Source organism: Orbicella faveolata, unplaced genomic scaffold (genome assembly GCF_042242905.1).
Source record: "Orbicella faveolata isolate gen_17 unplaced genomic scaffold, um_ofav_v1 contig_1, whole genome shotgun sequence".
NCBI classification, from domain to species: Eukaryota; Metazoa; Cnidaria; class Anthozoa; order Scleractinia; family Merulinidae; genus Orbicella; species Orbicella faveolata.
Window position 1 is genome coordinate 15467501 of NW_028301536.1, and position 16646 is coordinate 15484146.

The 16646-nt window shown below is 39.8% G+C and overlaps 2 protein-coding genes across 7 annotated transcripts in view; both read left to right on the plus strand.

The window, feature by feature from the left end:
* LOC110049504 (protein PBDC1-like) overlaps positions 1–2706 on the plus strand; it is a 21548-nt gene extending 18842 nt beyond the window's left edge. For both annotated transcript variants that reach the window (XM_089291778.1, XM_020755302.2), the window contains exons 5-9: positions 121–172; positions 581–628; positions 960–1027; positions 1556–1599; positions 2174–2706. In XM_089291778.1, coding sequence (XP_089147904.1) covers positions 121–172; positions 581–628; positions 960–1027; positions 1556–1599; positions 2174–2280 — 319 coding nt within the window. In that variant the 3' untranslated portion in view covers positions 2281–2706. The remainder of the gene's footprint in view (positions 1–120; positions 173–580; positions 629–959; positions 1028–1555; positions 1600–2173) is intronic.
* Positions 2707–3780: 1074 nt separating this feature from the next.
* Positions 3781–16561, plus strand: LOC110049451 (uncharacterized). Of its 5 annotated transcripts, none has more exons than XM_020755249.2 (12): positions 3781–3894; positions 6115–6219; positions 8957–9444; positions 10296–10452; positions 11141–11344; positions 12157–12213; positions 12340–12645; positions 13499–13627; positions 14057–14281; positions 14709–14872; positions 15434–15521; positions 15638–16561. In XM_020755249.2, the coding sequence occupies exons 2-12, from the start codon at positions 6126–6128 to the stop codon at positions 15871–15873; spliced, it is 2148 nt and encodes a 715-aa protein (XP_020610908.1). In that variant the 5' UTR covers positions 3781–3894; positions 6115–6125; the 3' UTR covers positions 15874–16561. The 5 variants fall into 5 exon arrangements, with proteins under 5 accessions (XP_020610908.1, XP_020610922.1, XP_020610899.1 ...); XM_020755240.2 differs by lacking the exon at positions 3781–3894 and adding an exon at positions 4615–5045; XM_020755263.2 differs by lacking the exons at positions 3781–3894; positions 11141–11344 and adding an exon at positions 4613–5045.
* The last annotated feature ends 85 nt before the right edge of the window (positions 16562–16646 follow it).

Below are 16646 nucleotides of genomic sequence, written 5' to 3' on the forward strand. Positions count from 1 at the left end.
GTTGTAGCAACCTCAAAAAAGCCTTGATAAGAAATTATTGTACATGTATCTTGAGTAATAGTTTTTGTTACACTGCGCATGCATGTAGAATATTTTTCTTAATTCAGTTTCTTTCTACAGGTTTGATGATGACATATACAGACAGTTTAAACGTTATTTCAAAATGTTAAAGGTAAATCATGTTCAGTACCAATAAATACAGTAATAATTATTGTAAATGGTAGTTGAAAATAAACCAACAGTACAGTATTACATAATTTTGTGACCTTTGATTAATGTATAACTGTGTGATGAAAATGCCCTGCTGTCATGCTGGTTAAATCTTTGCTATTGCTAATAATTGTAGAAGTGGGAGAAAATGTCATCCATTATATGGATTATACAAGCAATCAGAAGGATGACTGTATTTTACTGGTTTGTGTAATGTACTGCATCTGTGGTGGGATTGTCTGGTGTTAACTATGAGATATCATGTCCCTTGTAAGTTATTTCCCTGTATCTAGAATCTATCACAAGTAGTTAGGAGTAGGGCTGGTTGTCATTTTGTGATGTGACATGTTGTCCACGTTAATTTTGCTAGGTGGATGTGATAAAACCTGAGGACTTCAAATCTGAAGAAGCCAAAGTGGTAAGCCTGTTTACTACATGATGATGTTGTAATGTAAGTGATCTCATGAAGTAAGGTAATGTGTCCCTAGAAAAATGGATTACATCACTCAAGCTTGTTATTACACTGACTTACATTTTGACTCGATTGTCACAGCCCCAAAATGGGGAGGTTTGCATAAATCCTGTCATCCAGCCAGGAGCCAAGAACTAGAAAGTGTAATGATCAAGTTAACAATGATCATTGATTTTTTTTTTTTTTTTTTGATCATTGATTATGGTTGTCTGATTAGAAAACTTCAAGGTAATACACAATAAATTTATGCCTATGTTTCCTTTTCTTATCTATCCAGAAATGGCGACCATTTTGTAACATGTATGAAGGCAAGATAGAAGATTATAATTTTGGAACTCTTTTGAGGTATGTTAGTATTCTTTTAACCTGAATTTCAGTGATCACACACTCCCAAGAAAGACATTTTTAAAACAATGGGCTGCTTACATGTATACCTTCTGTTGATGTAACTGTCCAAAAACCAGGCAATGACTTTGATTGGTCAAATTCTAAAACATATGCATAATCATGTGTAATTTTGAGTGAAATATTCCAGCACAGAGTAGCATATCTATTTGATATTTTCTGAATTGTTCTATTGCATAAGTTCAAATTCTGAAATTCTCTTGAGAGAGTGCAACTCAAGGAAACAGCTTAAATTCAGGTTAAGTTTTCTCTCAGTTGAATCATTGTTCGTAAAACAGCGAAGGATACAAGTCAGCAAACATTTTTTGTTCAAAGTCTGTGACAAGTCAAGAAATGTGATAAACTGAGCCTTGCCTTGGGCCAAGTAAAGTGGGAACTCGTATCTCTGACTCCACCCTTCCACGACTTTCAGCTACTCACAACTTACAGCCCACAATATTGGTTTTATGTTGTTATTGTTCTCTTCAGAATTGACTGCAGCAAGGGTTATGATGCAGAAAACACCATCTTAGGTAAGACAACATACAAATGGGGCTAACTAATTAGCCTGGAATCACAGACAAGTAGTAGCTTTGATGGCTTGGTAGACCTGTATACTTTATGTAGAAAAGTATAATTTATTTTGAATTTTAGTGAAAGGCATGGTTGTTAAATGACAAAGCGACATTAGCCATGTGATATCAGATGGCATATACACACAAGGAATGAAACTAAAAGAGATCTTAAACAGCTTCAAAGGAAGCCTGAAAAATTCATGCTTTAACATCTAAGCCTAACTTGTTTTAACCATTTTTATTTATTTTTTTAAATTTATATGCCATCTCTGTCTTGATTCTACACTTTGTAGACCTGTTTTCCATAGCTGTGATTACTTCCCATTTTAACACATGTATAGGTAACCCCACTATTTTAGCAACTTTCCCCTTAGCAACATAAAAAGAATTGAAGTGTAGTTTCACAGGAAAAAAAATATTTGTTTGGCTATCTATTCTGGTGAAGTGTGCAAGGCCTATCTTTTGCAACTATTATTTCAATATGCAAGCGCTGTCCTAACCCCTTTAACCTTACTTGCGTGTCTGTTTACAGTTACGAGGATCCAATTTTATGCAGTCGAGATTGCACGCAACCGGCGGGGACTAAACAAGCATTTCTTGGAGAAGTCTGCTAGTACTGAAGACTCCCATGAAAGATAGCATGAGCATTTGAAGCTAACTATTTGAATGCAAAATGAAATAACAGTATTATACAGTTCGCTTGCGATTTTCAAGTTGCAAGCCATTTAACCTATTCAAGCCTATGGATGTCAAACATCCTTGGGTTTAATAAGAGACTATAAAACTCTTTGATGCCATTTTTATTTCCAATCAACATTCCTTAATGGTCATTATATAAATTTAATTCTAATAAATAAGTTATTATTTCCAAATCCAAGTAATTTTAATAAATCCAGACTGATTAATCACTCAACACTGTAGTTTTTATGCAGCAGCTATTTCAAGCATCCACTCTGTTCCAAAACAAATTACATTGTGGAATGAGTGAGTGTCCAATGATGTTGGGTAAATGTCTGACCTCATTGCATGCATCATAATTTCAATATATTTTTTCATTGCACTGTGTCAGTTTGTTTTTCCTGTTATGTGGAACTGGGGAAAATTGGGATAGCTCAAAACTGCTATTGACTGCCATAGCTAACTTCACTATGGGTCATCAGGCAGAATCTATGTATTACTATGTCCACTGTTTGCTGTCTGTGTGTCGCCAGGGGACTGAGTTGAGATGAATCATGTTGAACCTTATCAGTGATTATATGCGTAGCTCCTCTTGCTCTTTAATAAAAAGCTAAAGTAGGCAGGTGCTATGAAAAACCTGTTCATCTTACAAAAAGCTGTAAAATCAAATGATGCCAAGGAGATATAAATGGTAGATGAAAAGCTTTGAGGGGATATAATTGGTTAATTTGTATAAAATGGGATGGAAGTTAAGGGAGGGAAAATAGATGAAAGAAGAAAAAATTGCCCAAGACACACGCGAAAACGCAACATCTAACAGTGGTTTCTGTACAGCAAATAATACCCCTTGTAAAGCAAATTTTTATTTTCACCCAATCTTCATTTGCCACCTTTTTTCTCCTCTATTGCCCAGCTTTCTGTCTTTTTCCTTCCTGATAAACATCTGACCATCTCAAAACTAACCCGCAGACAATAAATCATGTTTGAACTGCATTAATTACAAGCCTGTGGTACCCAGGGCACATTTAAGGGGGGCATTTTCGGTGAGTGGTTTTGTAGTGGAGTGAAGAAAAAGGAAAAAAAGGAAAGAGGGGGGACAAACAAAGCCACACCCAGACACGAAAAAATAATAATAATAATGAAAAATAATTTCTTTAAGGCCTTCCATCCTTATCTTTCCCTTCATCCATGTAAACAAAGCATCTCAAAAATCTTGAAAATTTCTCGTGTAAATTTCATTTTCAACCGGCACATTTTGCCCAAATCCCAGTCCCAAATTTTAGTTATGATCCTCAGTTGCAGAGACCAAAATCCCATTTTCCCAGTGTGAAAAAAGGCAAATCTTTACCCAGTGTGGCCCCTGTGTACAGCGAAGGTATCCAGTCATCCCTTTTTAGAACTGTTTTGACCAAAAAGTCGACCGTTGATCTGGCGACAATATAGTGATTTAATGAGCTGTTTTTTTTAAGGACATTTTTTTAGTGATGCTTCATATTTGTGCCTACATGGGTTTCACCTTCAAGGCTCTGTATCACGAGTACAGGAACGGAAGAGACTATAGGGACTAAGTCAAGGGTAAAGTTTGTCATAATATTATTTATATCCTAGATTTAGGCGGGAAAATGTCCGGTCCCTCGCGGATTTTTGTAACCACTAGCATTCCGAAAACATAGCTCATAAAGGACCATTTATCGCCCAAACTGAACGCGGAAATCTGGCTTCTCTACGAGCAGTGAAATGTCGGAATGTTATGTTTCTAAACGGCGTAGTGTTTCTGTTATCGACTGTCATCAGTGGACTGAACTTCTGATTGCTTGTGAGAGATGTTTTGAATTTTTGCCAAGCTTCTTAGAAACCGAAAGAGCACGACAAACGTGCACGTTCGCAGGAGCTTATATCGAACTGTTTAAAACTTTTGGAGACACCCGACTCTCGCCTTCCACTTTCTTGACTGTTTTAGGTTCTGTCATCCTTTGTGATCAGTTAATCAACCTTCAGTTTTAATTGTTTTTTGTCAATTTATTTTTCTGTTGATTTGTAGACGATACTGGACGCGTTTCCGCTTCTTAACTCTCGTGCAAAATTATGTAATTAGTAAAGTTTGCAAATTTAAATGCAGCACGAGTTCATGTCAGGCTTGTACTCGGATTAAACTGCCAAATGTTTGTTGGTCGATTGGTTAAAATCTTCAGTAGTCATGAATGGTTGGACTGTTTAACCCTATTTCCATATTAGGCCAGTTTGTTCATTATGTTCCAGTTCTGCGGTTTCGAATCCTTTCAGTTTTCGACTTTTAATGAACAGGAAGTTAATTGTACCTTACGTCAAAAGCAGTATTGGTTCAGGATGCTGAGAAAACCTTTCGAGATATCGACTATTTGACTTGCATCCCCAGCACCAAAATTTTGTTTGTCTCACTTGTTGCATTGCCTTTGTCTATTTTCAATCTCAGAAACACAAATATGCTTTATTTTTCCAAAATTTATTTCAACAAAGGAAAATGCTGAGTAAAACTGTGTAAGAGTAGTTTGTCGCTCGTCCAGAATAAATACATGAATGGTTCGAAACCGAAAATTATTGTTTGACAGTATTGGGGATTTTAATCACGTCATACTTGGTTAAGTTCCCACAAAGGAAAGAAAATGTCAGGTTTCGGTAGTCATTCGTGCTAAGGAAGACAGACTAAACTTGGGCTTGGAAAGAACGAGGGAAAATACCTCAAGAAGGTAAGTTAAGTCGAATACTGAGTTAAGTTTGCGTTCGTGCAGTTGTAACAGATACGATTCGCGTGCAATTTCGCTACCTGTACTTCCTTTTGAAGTTTCGATTTCTACAGAGGTTGTGAGCGTTTCTGAATGATGCTGAATGATTCTGAGACAATATCTGCAACTAAACTGAAACATTGGAGAGAGAAAACCCTGGAATAACGAGTTGCTAGTGTGCCAATTACGTAGAATCTTGAGCTATTATTATCATAAGTTTTAAACACAGTAAAGTATTTAAATTGAAGTGAATGCCAGCGGAAGACCGGAAGTGAAATAATCTTTATGCCCACTTAAAGGTTTTACTGCGTGGTCCGACTCTCAGAAATTAAATTTCTTCCTTTAACTTAAGTTTAGTGTTATTCCAGCTTAAGTTTAGTGTCATTCCAGCTGTTTTTGCTGGGTCGAGGGTCCTTTGCTAGCCCTGGGTTACGACATAGTGAGATTCGTCAATCCAAAACTAGCCTCGTGTCGCAGCCCATGAGAGCTTGCTTGCGGGCTTAAGCGAGAGAAAATGGTTTTGATAACTATGAAATTAGTTTGTACGCTCAGTTGATGATCGATCTAGAACGCTCTTGAAATAAAAAAGAAAAGACTATATAAAACGAATAAAATATCGCCGAGTAAGGACTTCAGATTATAAAATAAAAGTAGTATTGATCTGGCAAGAAAATTTTTTTTGTGGGGCTGGAAAGAGGAAAAAGCGTCAAGCAGCTAAAATTCACGCCAACTTCCCTCCTCCATCAAAAATCTAATGGTCCATGCCTTGAAAAGAGCAATAAGCAAGCTGCAGCTGAACTTAAAACTAAATTTTTAACCCCTGGCGAGCAGTAAACACCATAAATATTCATTACTTGTCGGTGATCAGTGCTTCCTTTTCTGAAGACCCTCTGCTTTTGAAAGTTTTTCCTGTAAAAGCATCTGCAGGAAGCTGCATTGATTTTTTTTTTATTTATCCAAAATTATTACCAGCAATTTATTCACATGGGTCTTTATTTCCGCTACTTTTTTTCCTTCATCATTTTACTAACAGTGTAAGGCAGCATGGCTAACCCACGCAGCCGAGCCTATAGTCCCTTGCCGTCTTCGCCGGACGCAGAATGCATAGTCAAAGAACTGATGGAGAGTGTTGCGGCAGGTACGTGCCACAATCTTCCGAAGCTCATTTAACCATGATATTGAGTTTCCTTTATCGCAGGTTCCGGAGGAACGTGCTCGAATCCTGCTTTCCGGCTGTGGCCACAACACGGTAGCCAATTTTTAGTAGCCGTAATTTTTTACGGAAACACCGAACAAGGATTGTGGCTCCATGTTCCTTGATCTTCTTTTTTCAATCAACCAACTTAAACTCGCGGAGGGGGAGGAGGGTACTCCCTTATATGGGCTATATAGGTATGTGCGGCCCCAAAGGGTAGGGTTTTTCAGCCGTTTCGGTCATAAATAGGGTATCGATTTTGGCCATTTTGGTCTTAAACAGGGTATGGCTTTAGCACTCTAGTCTTGAATTGGGTATGTTTCTTAGAAGAAGCTACTTTTTCATCATTATCGATAAGACCGTCGACAAAAGCCCTTCATAACTTATGTTTAGGGCAACTGTGCCAGCTACAAAGGTCATAAATAGATTATCGAATTTTTGGCCAGGCCATGATTAGGGTAGCAAAACTCGCAGATTTTGATCATAAATTGGGTAAGGGTTTTGGGAAGTGGGCCACACACACCTACCCAACGTTTTTAGGAGTAACCCCCCCGGGCTTAAACCACGGAGACTTTATCAATACGAATGCATTCTGTGGTTCATTCAGTGGTTCAGTCTTAACCAAGAATCCTCTCTGTAAATCGATGTAAACTTCTGAAATCAAACCCTGTCCCTAGAAATAAGCCCCCTCCAAAATTTCTAGCGCAAAGCACCCGATAATAAGCCATCCTCCCCCAATAAAGAGCCCATGGTCATATACATTTGGAGTTAGCTCTTGACAGTTTTTCTCTAATTATGGGCCCCTGCTTTACAGCTTTTTTGCATTCGACATCACTGCAGGATGTTTTGATATATTTGATATTCATTTGGTTGATCGCTATGGCCACCCTGGGTGAGGAGCCTCGCCCCCTCCCTCTCGTCTGCCAGGCTATCATCCATCCCCGCTAAGAAAGACCTTTAAGCAAAAAGTAGCCCAGGGTTTGTGTTTTGAAATTTTGCGTTATTTCGTTGAATGTTAATTCTGGCACATTACGGCAGTACCCCGTCTAGTTGATGAGTGCATCAAGGGCGGGAAAACGCCTGTGGCCGGACCAATTATTAAACACTCGTTTGATTAGTAACGTATTGAAATATTGAGTAAGGAACAGCAAGAAGTTGTTGGCCCTGATTTAAGACTTATAAAAAACAGTGAGCTTCTTTTTTCGTTTCGTTTGTCCTCACTGTGCGCACGCTTTGATTAAGGCAACCCATTTTCAGTTGCCTACGGAATGTCATTTGAGATTGTTTTCGTTTCTTCTTTTAATGAGATCACTGATTGGTTAGGAAGAACATCCTGGTCACATGTTCTTATCAAACCAGAAAACTAAATGACAATTAACCACTAGCTTCTAAACCAATCAGGAATCAAACCAAAACCAGTCATGACGCAGCTTTCACGCCTTTTCCCGCCCTTGGTGCCGGTTACATTTTCTCGGCCGGTGTTCTGATTGGTGCATCACGTCAACTGAGTTTGTTGAAGTTGGTCAGTTATGATTTAATCTTGATCGTTGACACTCATGAGAAAAAGCTCTTTACCTAGAACCGAGCATTTTCATTAGTTACAAAAGCCAATTCAGTGTCAGCCGGAAATTGGGTTTATTCAAAGCGTAAACAAGTGGCGCGATGTAATTTGATTGAATTTGTTTCAAATGGCTTGGGTGAGTTCGAGAATGAACTGCAAAATATCCTTGAGAGACTTGAAGGTTTAGCTCCGTTTATGAACTTGACTGATATAGTGAAACACATCGCAAAGGAAACATAAACAGGTAGTTTCGAGAGTCAACGTCAAACAGCTCGAAAGAGTCTTAAGACTTGTGTTACAGCTGTTCTCACTTGAGTATCGAAAGTAATTCAAGTTTTCTTTGGTTTTGATTTACTACATAACGTGATTAGTTTAAAGATCTGCCGCTACTTTCTCAGCCAATCACAAGTAAAAACGAAAACCAGTCGTGAGCCGCACGCTCATGCTTTGATTGGTTCAATGAATTGTCTGTGCCTTTGTGATTGGCCAGGGATAACATTGGGTTTGGTTTTACGATGCTCAAGTGAACACCGCTCTAAAGTTCCGCGCTAGTGCACGAGTTCCGCCTTTGATAAGATAGCCATATGATTACGTAAGTACGTGCTATTCGGCACTAGTTACATAATCACTGTTTTGACAGAGACGGCTATGTTATTACCTTCACTTTTCATCAATACAGGTATAGAAAAGAAGGCTTGTCTCGGGAATGTGTTGCAGTGGCTTAAACAGATAGCGAGCTTTGAAAGGGGATTCATCTTGGTCATGCTATTAACTTGCCATATGAAATGTTTAAGTAGTTTAGAACACCAGAGGAAAAAAATGAAACCAAGCTAGGGAAGTCAAGCTGGAATGCGAATAACCGGAAATAAGTGAATACCTGTCCAGCGCTGATCGAAGCTGCAATTTCAAACTAGTTAATTGAAGTCTTGATGAAAGAAACACGGCAAAAATCGCCAAAAATAGTACCCTGACCTATTTCTCCTTTAGAATAGCAAAAACAAATGTTTGATTGATAGAGTAATACAGGGAAGTTGCTGTCGTGGAAAAGCTTGTAAGATCGATGATACAATTCTGTGCTAACTATTTACCATTATTTTTTTGTGTTTGTTTCGATTTCAGATCAGACCATGAATTCAAATTTTTCGCCCAACATTTTTGAAAACATTACATTCGAGGAGTCTGAGATTGCAACGGGCTACAATCCTCTCTTCGTTTGCCCCACCCCTCCTGAGAGCGTCAGAAGCGTGAACACGCCGTCTCCTTGTACTGTCCAAAATGTTACAACTTCTGGCGTGCTCCTAGAGGGTATCCCCAACTATGCGCCGATGAACGTTTCAAGTCCAGAGCAGCTCTCGAGTGCAGCCATGCTCGTGCCTTGCCGATATCAATCATCTGACACACCTAATGGAAATTACTCGTTGAGCGCCAGTTTACCTGTTGGTGGAGCTGAACATACGAGACGCCCAACCAGAAGGCCTCAGTTGACCTCTGCTCATCGCAGTGAAGCGAGCATCATGATCCTTAATCCGAGATTAGAGTATGACAAGATACAAAAAAAGCACGGACCCAGAGGGAAATATTCAGAACAAAGAATTCAAAACGGACAGGTATGCGTTAAGTGCGCGAGAGTCGGAAAAATCAATCCCGTTTTCGTTATATTATCGTATGAACCTAACAGTTACGGCAACCCCGTTCCCAGGTTCTCTCATCTCCCGCCCACCTCTCTCGCTCCAGGGTGCGCGAAGATGAGAGACCCTGGGAACGAGGTTGCAACTTCGGCATGTTACTTCGTAGCAATATCTAACGAGAACCTCAATTGCTCTGAATTCAGTCCAAAGTTAGAACATTCTGAGATAAAACTGGAGTTTTTCACATGTTCACCTACTCAGAACTGAAACATCAAATTGTACTCCGATAAATTTCCACAACTACGTGTACTTTACAATCGATCGCGACCCATTCACAACCTGAAGCAATCCAACAAACAGAATGAACGACAGACTAAAGTTCCTTTAAAAATCTACCAAATTTAACTTTTGATAGAAGTTTTGAACTAGTGATAACTAATACCACATAAAATTCTTGGCTATAATAATAGTTTTTAATTGAATGGACGAACACTAGTCTCACATACAAAAATGCCTTTTAGAAAACACGCTGTAAGAAACCGCGCGCTAAAAGCCGTACTTTTATAACGCGAGAAAAACACAAAGCTAACACGAGCTGTTGACATAGCAAGTGGTTTTCCTTTCTTTTCTCGCAGTATTTTCTAAAAGAAAAAGATAACATTTTATCCGTCTTTCTATCGAGTTTAGTAACGATTGCAAAAGTCTTGGGGTAACAATAAAAAGCTGTGGAAACACTCGCCCTCAGTTGGTGTTCCCACAGCATTTTTCCTTCTCCCAAACTTCCACTCGGTCGCGATCGTCGATCTCAGTTGCTGTTTGTTTCTGTTTAGGTTGACATGCAAATAGAGACTAAGCTTGCATTACAAGAACTGCATGTGTACGTCATGCGTGAATTCGAGGCGGAGAAGAAGCTTATGGCGAAAGATCCAAATTCATACGGAGTGGGACCAACGAGAATTACTAAGCTGGACATCACTCAATTAGCTGGTGCGTGCACTTAACCGTTTGGTTGTGATGCTTTACGCCACATGTAGCCGGGCTAAGAGCCTAGCATGGTGTTTGTGTTTTATTTTTTGTGGAGACAGCATGGCCGAGTATTTCGGGAGGCTAGATTGGAATGTGGAGGTCCCTGGTTCAAACACAGGCGAAACTCGTCCCTAGATCTCTTGTAGGCAAAGCTTACCAGAGATCTGGGAACGGGGTTATTCACTAGCTGGATTTGATCTCGTGGTTTGCAAGTTCAACTACTCAACTCCCCTAGGCGAGGGATGGAACTCCCCTACATAGCTGACGGTGGGGCTCGTTGGCAATTTTGAAACCACCCCCTTCAAGCTCCCAGAATGTTGTTTGGTACCTAAAAGGAGCCCGAAATAACTTTAACGGTCGTCATTTTATATTTAAGCCCTCTAAGAGGTGCCAATTGACAAATTAGACAAAAAGATACGACGAACGCTCCCGTCATTTTTATAGGAGACTTCCCCCCCCCCCCCCTCACCCCGCACTCCCCAACAGAACAGGACAGCCTCCCCGGCACCAGTTGAAATTGGTAACAAGTTTTTACTCTTCTGAAATATAACTTCGTTTATTTCTAGTGACCTCAATCATCCCAGCAGTGCTTGGTACTCTAAAACTTAAATAAAATGATTTTTACACTTAATACAACTTGCACTTTTAGGCACCATTCCAACGTATATTTGCAAATTTGACCTCGATTCTGTCTACAAGACATCGGATAGTAAGGAGGTTTACAAACTAGAGAAGACAAAAGGCTTGGAGTATAACCGATTCCAGCTCAAAGTTTGTCTTCAGTTTATCGATGGAACTACTGCGGTTCTTTATCCATATGAGTTTGTCCTCAAGAGCGCCAAGACTGTAAAACGTAGGTAGACGATGAGAACACCTTGATAGTCGTTGTAATTGAGTTTCTACAATGGAGTATGCTTGGTTTTCTCCATCAGGTTACCCAATAGTCTGCCCATAGTCGTTTTATTTCTCTTGGTTGTCAACTAGCGGGCGAAACGTGGAGCGCAAGAGAAACCGCGGAGCGGGCGAGAAAATGCCTGATTTGAAAGTGGTAGTTCTTTAGACAAAAAAAGATCACTTTTTAGTCCCCTCCCCTTGCCACCGCCGCCCTCACTGCGTAAAACTAAATCAAACATGTTTTAAAAAGGATCAAAATGCAAGATAAAGCCAGATATCCTTGCGTTCGTGCTCGTTTGATTTCCGGCGGTTTTTGTTTTCCTCGCGTCTTCTACAATCTTCGGGAAAAAGAGCCTCCTACCGAGACGTTCTTACGGCTCGTCACGCACTCCTCCTATGAGATTGCGTGACGAGCCCTAAAGAACGTCTATATAGGTGGCTACGAGAAAATCTGAGAAGGTTAGACGTACACTGGAAATAAGGTTGCCTTACGTCGATCATTTTGATTTTGACGTCAAGAGCCCTGTGATTACGTAATACTCTCTTAGCAGAGAGCAATAGTTTTTTATTCTTTTTGCCAATTTACGCGAGCGCGAAGCGCTAACTTTCCAGTTAAATGGCTGACAAACTTGCATGTCGCTCTCTGGGTGTTTTATTGCTGACATACCTGTAGAGAACGCTTATACCATGCTGGTTTTAAACGATTGCCTCCTAGTTAAGTTTTTTTTTTTATATTGAAATGTTGTCTTTTACCTCCCTTTCATATTTCAGTAGCTACCAACTCGATGCCTGTCGTGTCTCCACCACCACAAGCCCCCTCAACCTCCGGTAAGACGCGTCCAAATTTGATTTTTCAGAGAAGCAGAAGCTCAATGTGACATCTACACTTAGAATGTTTTTTCGGGCGGGAAACAAAACAAAACTGATTGTAGAGGCATTTTTTCATCCTCTTAGATGCTCGGTATTCAAGATTTATCTGCCAACATCTCGAAGCGGAGTTTGCCAGAATTAAAACACTGGAAGTGGAGCAGATAAAGACCACGAATCACGACATCGCTTACTACATCAAACGGAAGTACCCAGGTAATGAAAGTCTATTCGAGGAGGGAGATGTAGTGGGCTTCTTTGAGAGTCCAACAGGAGAAACTGTGATCGATTTATTGACGAGCGACAATGCACACGAAGCTAGGCTAGCTGGAGTGATAAGTCGATCAGCATACTTGAAGGGGAAGGCTGGACGGTCCGACAGAGAAAATGATGGTACGTGAAAGGCAAAGGCCTGTACTGCATGTAGTTTATTTGTTTATTTAATTTATTTTCTTGATTTGCCACACGAACAAAATCAGAATTCAATTACAATAAATTACAAAAATTAATATACAAGATAACAATGAAGATACAAAACTACAATTTATATATTAAAGGATAGAAAAACAAAATGGTTAGGGAAACTAATAAAAACCACGGGGCTTGTAAGCTTAGGTTCCCTCTCAAGAAACACCAGATAACTAATTTAGATAAAGTAGTAACGACGAAACCGCACAAAAATTAAGAACTAGCGGCGTCCAGGTTATCATTTTCCACAAGACGATCTTTAGAAGTGTGAAAAATTTTGCGACTGGAGCTACAGACTTTCGTAACTTCAGTGCGTGTATTTGCTCCGTCACAGAAAAATACCTTAGCTTAGCTTGGCGCAACAGTTGGATCTCTTTTATGTCTGGAATCAGTTTCACTGACATTATTCTATGGGAACCTGCAAGTGAGCACTTGTTAGCCTGAGAGACGAACTTTTACATTGACAGTCTAGTGAGTGAGCAAGTGACTTGTTAAACTTTAGGAACTCTGAATTGTATTTTAACATTTTTTCATGATTTATTGCCTAAACTTGAAGAGGAGAAATTGTCACTCGTGTGTTCCTGGTATGTTGCAGATAGAGCAATTTGCTGAAACGAAATTCAGTTAGACAGCCCATAAACTTCATTGTGATTGTAGTCGCTATAGAGTGAAGGGGTTGCAAGGTTGACATCAGCCTTATTTACCTGGCTTGATGTGGCTGGTATTTTCTTAAGCGACCAGACTGTCTCATGGTTATGTCCATCTTTTCGTCGTTTAGACGCCGATCTTGTGTGTATTATCGGAGAGATTCAGGTTAAAGTCATTGGTAAAGTGAGAACTGGAGAGCTCATCTACACCTGTCCCAGTGATAAGTTTCCCGGCACGGCTACAGCCAGTCACGAACTAGGTAACTATGCTACACAAGACAGAGAGGTCTGCCAGTGATTCACTGTTAAAGTATAACATTTGTTTTATCTGGATAAACCATCGACTTCTCTGAGTATGCTACATGGTGCCAGGGCTGTATTTGTGGTGTGGCTGTTCTCTTAGCTGAAAATAGAGCTTACTTCCTTTTTATTCTGCGAATTTCTGAGTTTATATAATAGATGATTTAAAATGAGTCTATTAGTAAATTTGCCTTCACCTTTTTGCTCCTTCGTTAGACGTTAGTATCTCGCATTGGCATCCCCCTTTCCTTCTTTCCAAAGGATCGTGTTTGAGAGTTTGCTCAGTGATGTTAGTGGTGCAACCAACGCTCCTCATCTGCAGAAAAATAGCACGCGATACAGATTAAGTTAAGAACCTAGCAATTACATTTTATTTACTGGTTATATAGGAAATCGTAGACAGACCTTGATTGGTTACGCAATGGGCGAATCGTCTGGTCCTGGTGTGTCCAAGGTTGACTGCCTCGTGTCTCTAATTCTGAGCATCGGTGCTAAGGAGCAGCTGAGAGCTTTAGAACAGCTTAGGCACAGCCTTGAAGAAATGAAGGACGATCTCACGTCCAGCATCGATACGGTTGGTATTAGGATCACCAGGATGCAGAGAGGCTGGAGAGGTTTGTAAAGTGTGAAATTTCCACGACGATTCAGTTTTGCAAGATGCGCTAGAAGAGACTGGCGTTTAAGAAATATTTTCTACAATTATTCATGCGATAGACATGAATAATTTTTTACTAGACTCTTATAAGGTTAGTCAGCACACACTTGACTGGTTCTGACTTTCAGATGATCATGCTTGGTTACTGCAAAGGCGCTGGCATTCTGGCAATATAATCTCTGCAGGAGAAGTCGACACATTTTTTTGTTGTGTACTAGAAAAAAAAAAACGGGGCACAGGTGTCAGTTAAGCAAAGGCAAACATTTTTTGACAAATCCAGAATTTAAACGGAGTTAAGATCACTTTTAAGAAAGTAACCAGTTTTAAACCATTTGCAACTCTTATTACACGGTGCATTTAACTGAAGTTTTTCTTCATATTTTTAGGAATGTGGAAGAAGTTACTGGCTGTAACTATTTTCCTTGCAGTAGTGGGCGTCGTATGTGGACTGATGTTAGCTCCAAATTCTCCATACGTCAAACAAAAGTGCAGGGCGAACAGTATAAAAGGCCATTATCTGTCCTTCAAGTTCTATCCTCCACAATCAGACGTAAGACTTGTTTGTTTATCTAACCTTGTACGGTTTTCAAATAAACGCTGTTGAAGGGAGCAAAGTTATCACTGGATTTATACAAAGCAGAATTCGCGCTAAGGGCCCGTCTCTCCAACGGCCCGAAAAGTTTTCGCATCCGGAAAAGCGTAGCAAAATCTGAAGCCTTATTATTACAGAGCTGTTTTAATCACATTTTCTTAATATGTACAGAGGTTCCCTTCATACAAGAAGCTTCAAATGTATAGACCACTCTGTTTTTAGATACAGATTAACTAAAATGGTTTTGCGGGCCCGAAACGTTTCATTGGCTTTCGAGAAACGGGCCCAATTGGTGTCAGTGGTGGGAAAGTGGCGTAAAGCAGAACTCAAGTGGTATTTCTTTTTTGCATCTGACTGAACTTAGACAGTACAAAGCCAGCTTACGTTTTTGTAACTACTGGGTATTCTGCTCTTCATTTGTAGGTTCCTAAAACTATGCTAGCTATCTAACACAGCTAACAAGTGTCGTTTCAGACAAGAAAATCTCATTTGTTTCATTTTTCTGGTTATGTTTTTAAGGACGAAATAAAAGTGACGGGCTTGGAATTCACTTGGAAAAAGCTGAAAAAGAAGTTAAGCCTGAAATTTGGCAGAATGAATGGAACAGGTATTTGTCTTAACATAAACTTTTCCTTCGTGTGTGTTGTCCTTGTTTCTTTTTATTACATACCTATTCTATGTGGTTTTTGCTCGAGTAATCTAGCTTCTGTTTCCTTTTTGCAGATAACTACCGATACTTTTTGAACAAGGAGCGTTGTGAAACTGGTGGAATACGTTCCGTCGCCTCTTGGCTGGACCCGGCACCAACAGAACCCAAGGTAAACGTGCTGGCGGTGAACTCCATCTGCACGAAGGTTTACTACCACAGCCGGAAGGTGGGGGAATGGTTCGAGTATAAGAATGGACGAGTAGATGACATTACATGCACTGCGGTGAAGGGTGACCGAGGAAAACGGTGAAAGCTAAGGATTATGGTTGCACATCAATTTTGCTGGTGTTAATTGTTATCGTTAGGGGATGTTTCGAGTTAGTTAAAGTAGGCAATCAGCGCCTGCGCAAAACAATATTTACTTTACTTCTGGTAGTAGATCTCACTTGTCGTTGCATCATCAAGGGTGCTCGCGACAGAATGTCCGGCTTCTTTATGTTTCCAAACCTATTAAAGGTCTGGGAAAATTTCTCGAATGCACTTTAAAACGGCTGTGTGAGCGAACGACGGGGCTAACCATGAATAAAGTGAGTTATCATTACAAACGTTCACCGTAAATATACCAGAAAAATGGAGCCTTTATGAGGACTACAAGAAAATGTGATGCAGTTAGTCTTTGCAGAGTCCTGGTAAAGATTTGATCAGGGAAAACCTGCCGTTATTATCTTTGGATAAATGGCTGCGCCAAAGGAAAACGAACTCCACGCCCTGCGCACTCAAACGCCTGATTCTACGCACGTACGGAAAAACATTTTTCTTATGGCAAAATTGAGACGTGATTACACATCTCGTAAAGAAATATGGCAGTATACAGTAGGAGTGATGGCTTTGATGAAAAGCACCGTAATTTAAAAAAAAAAACCGTTACAGATAATTATAATATTTAAATGCTGGTCACCTCGTCTATTCTTTTAATAAAAGGATGATGAAATTCCTCATTAAGAGTGGGTTATTCTCGTAGAATGTGATTGTTAAATCCATTTTTATTCTTTAACGAAGCTACTTAAAAAAAGCATTTTAATG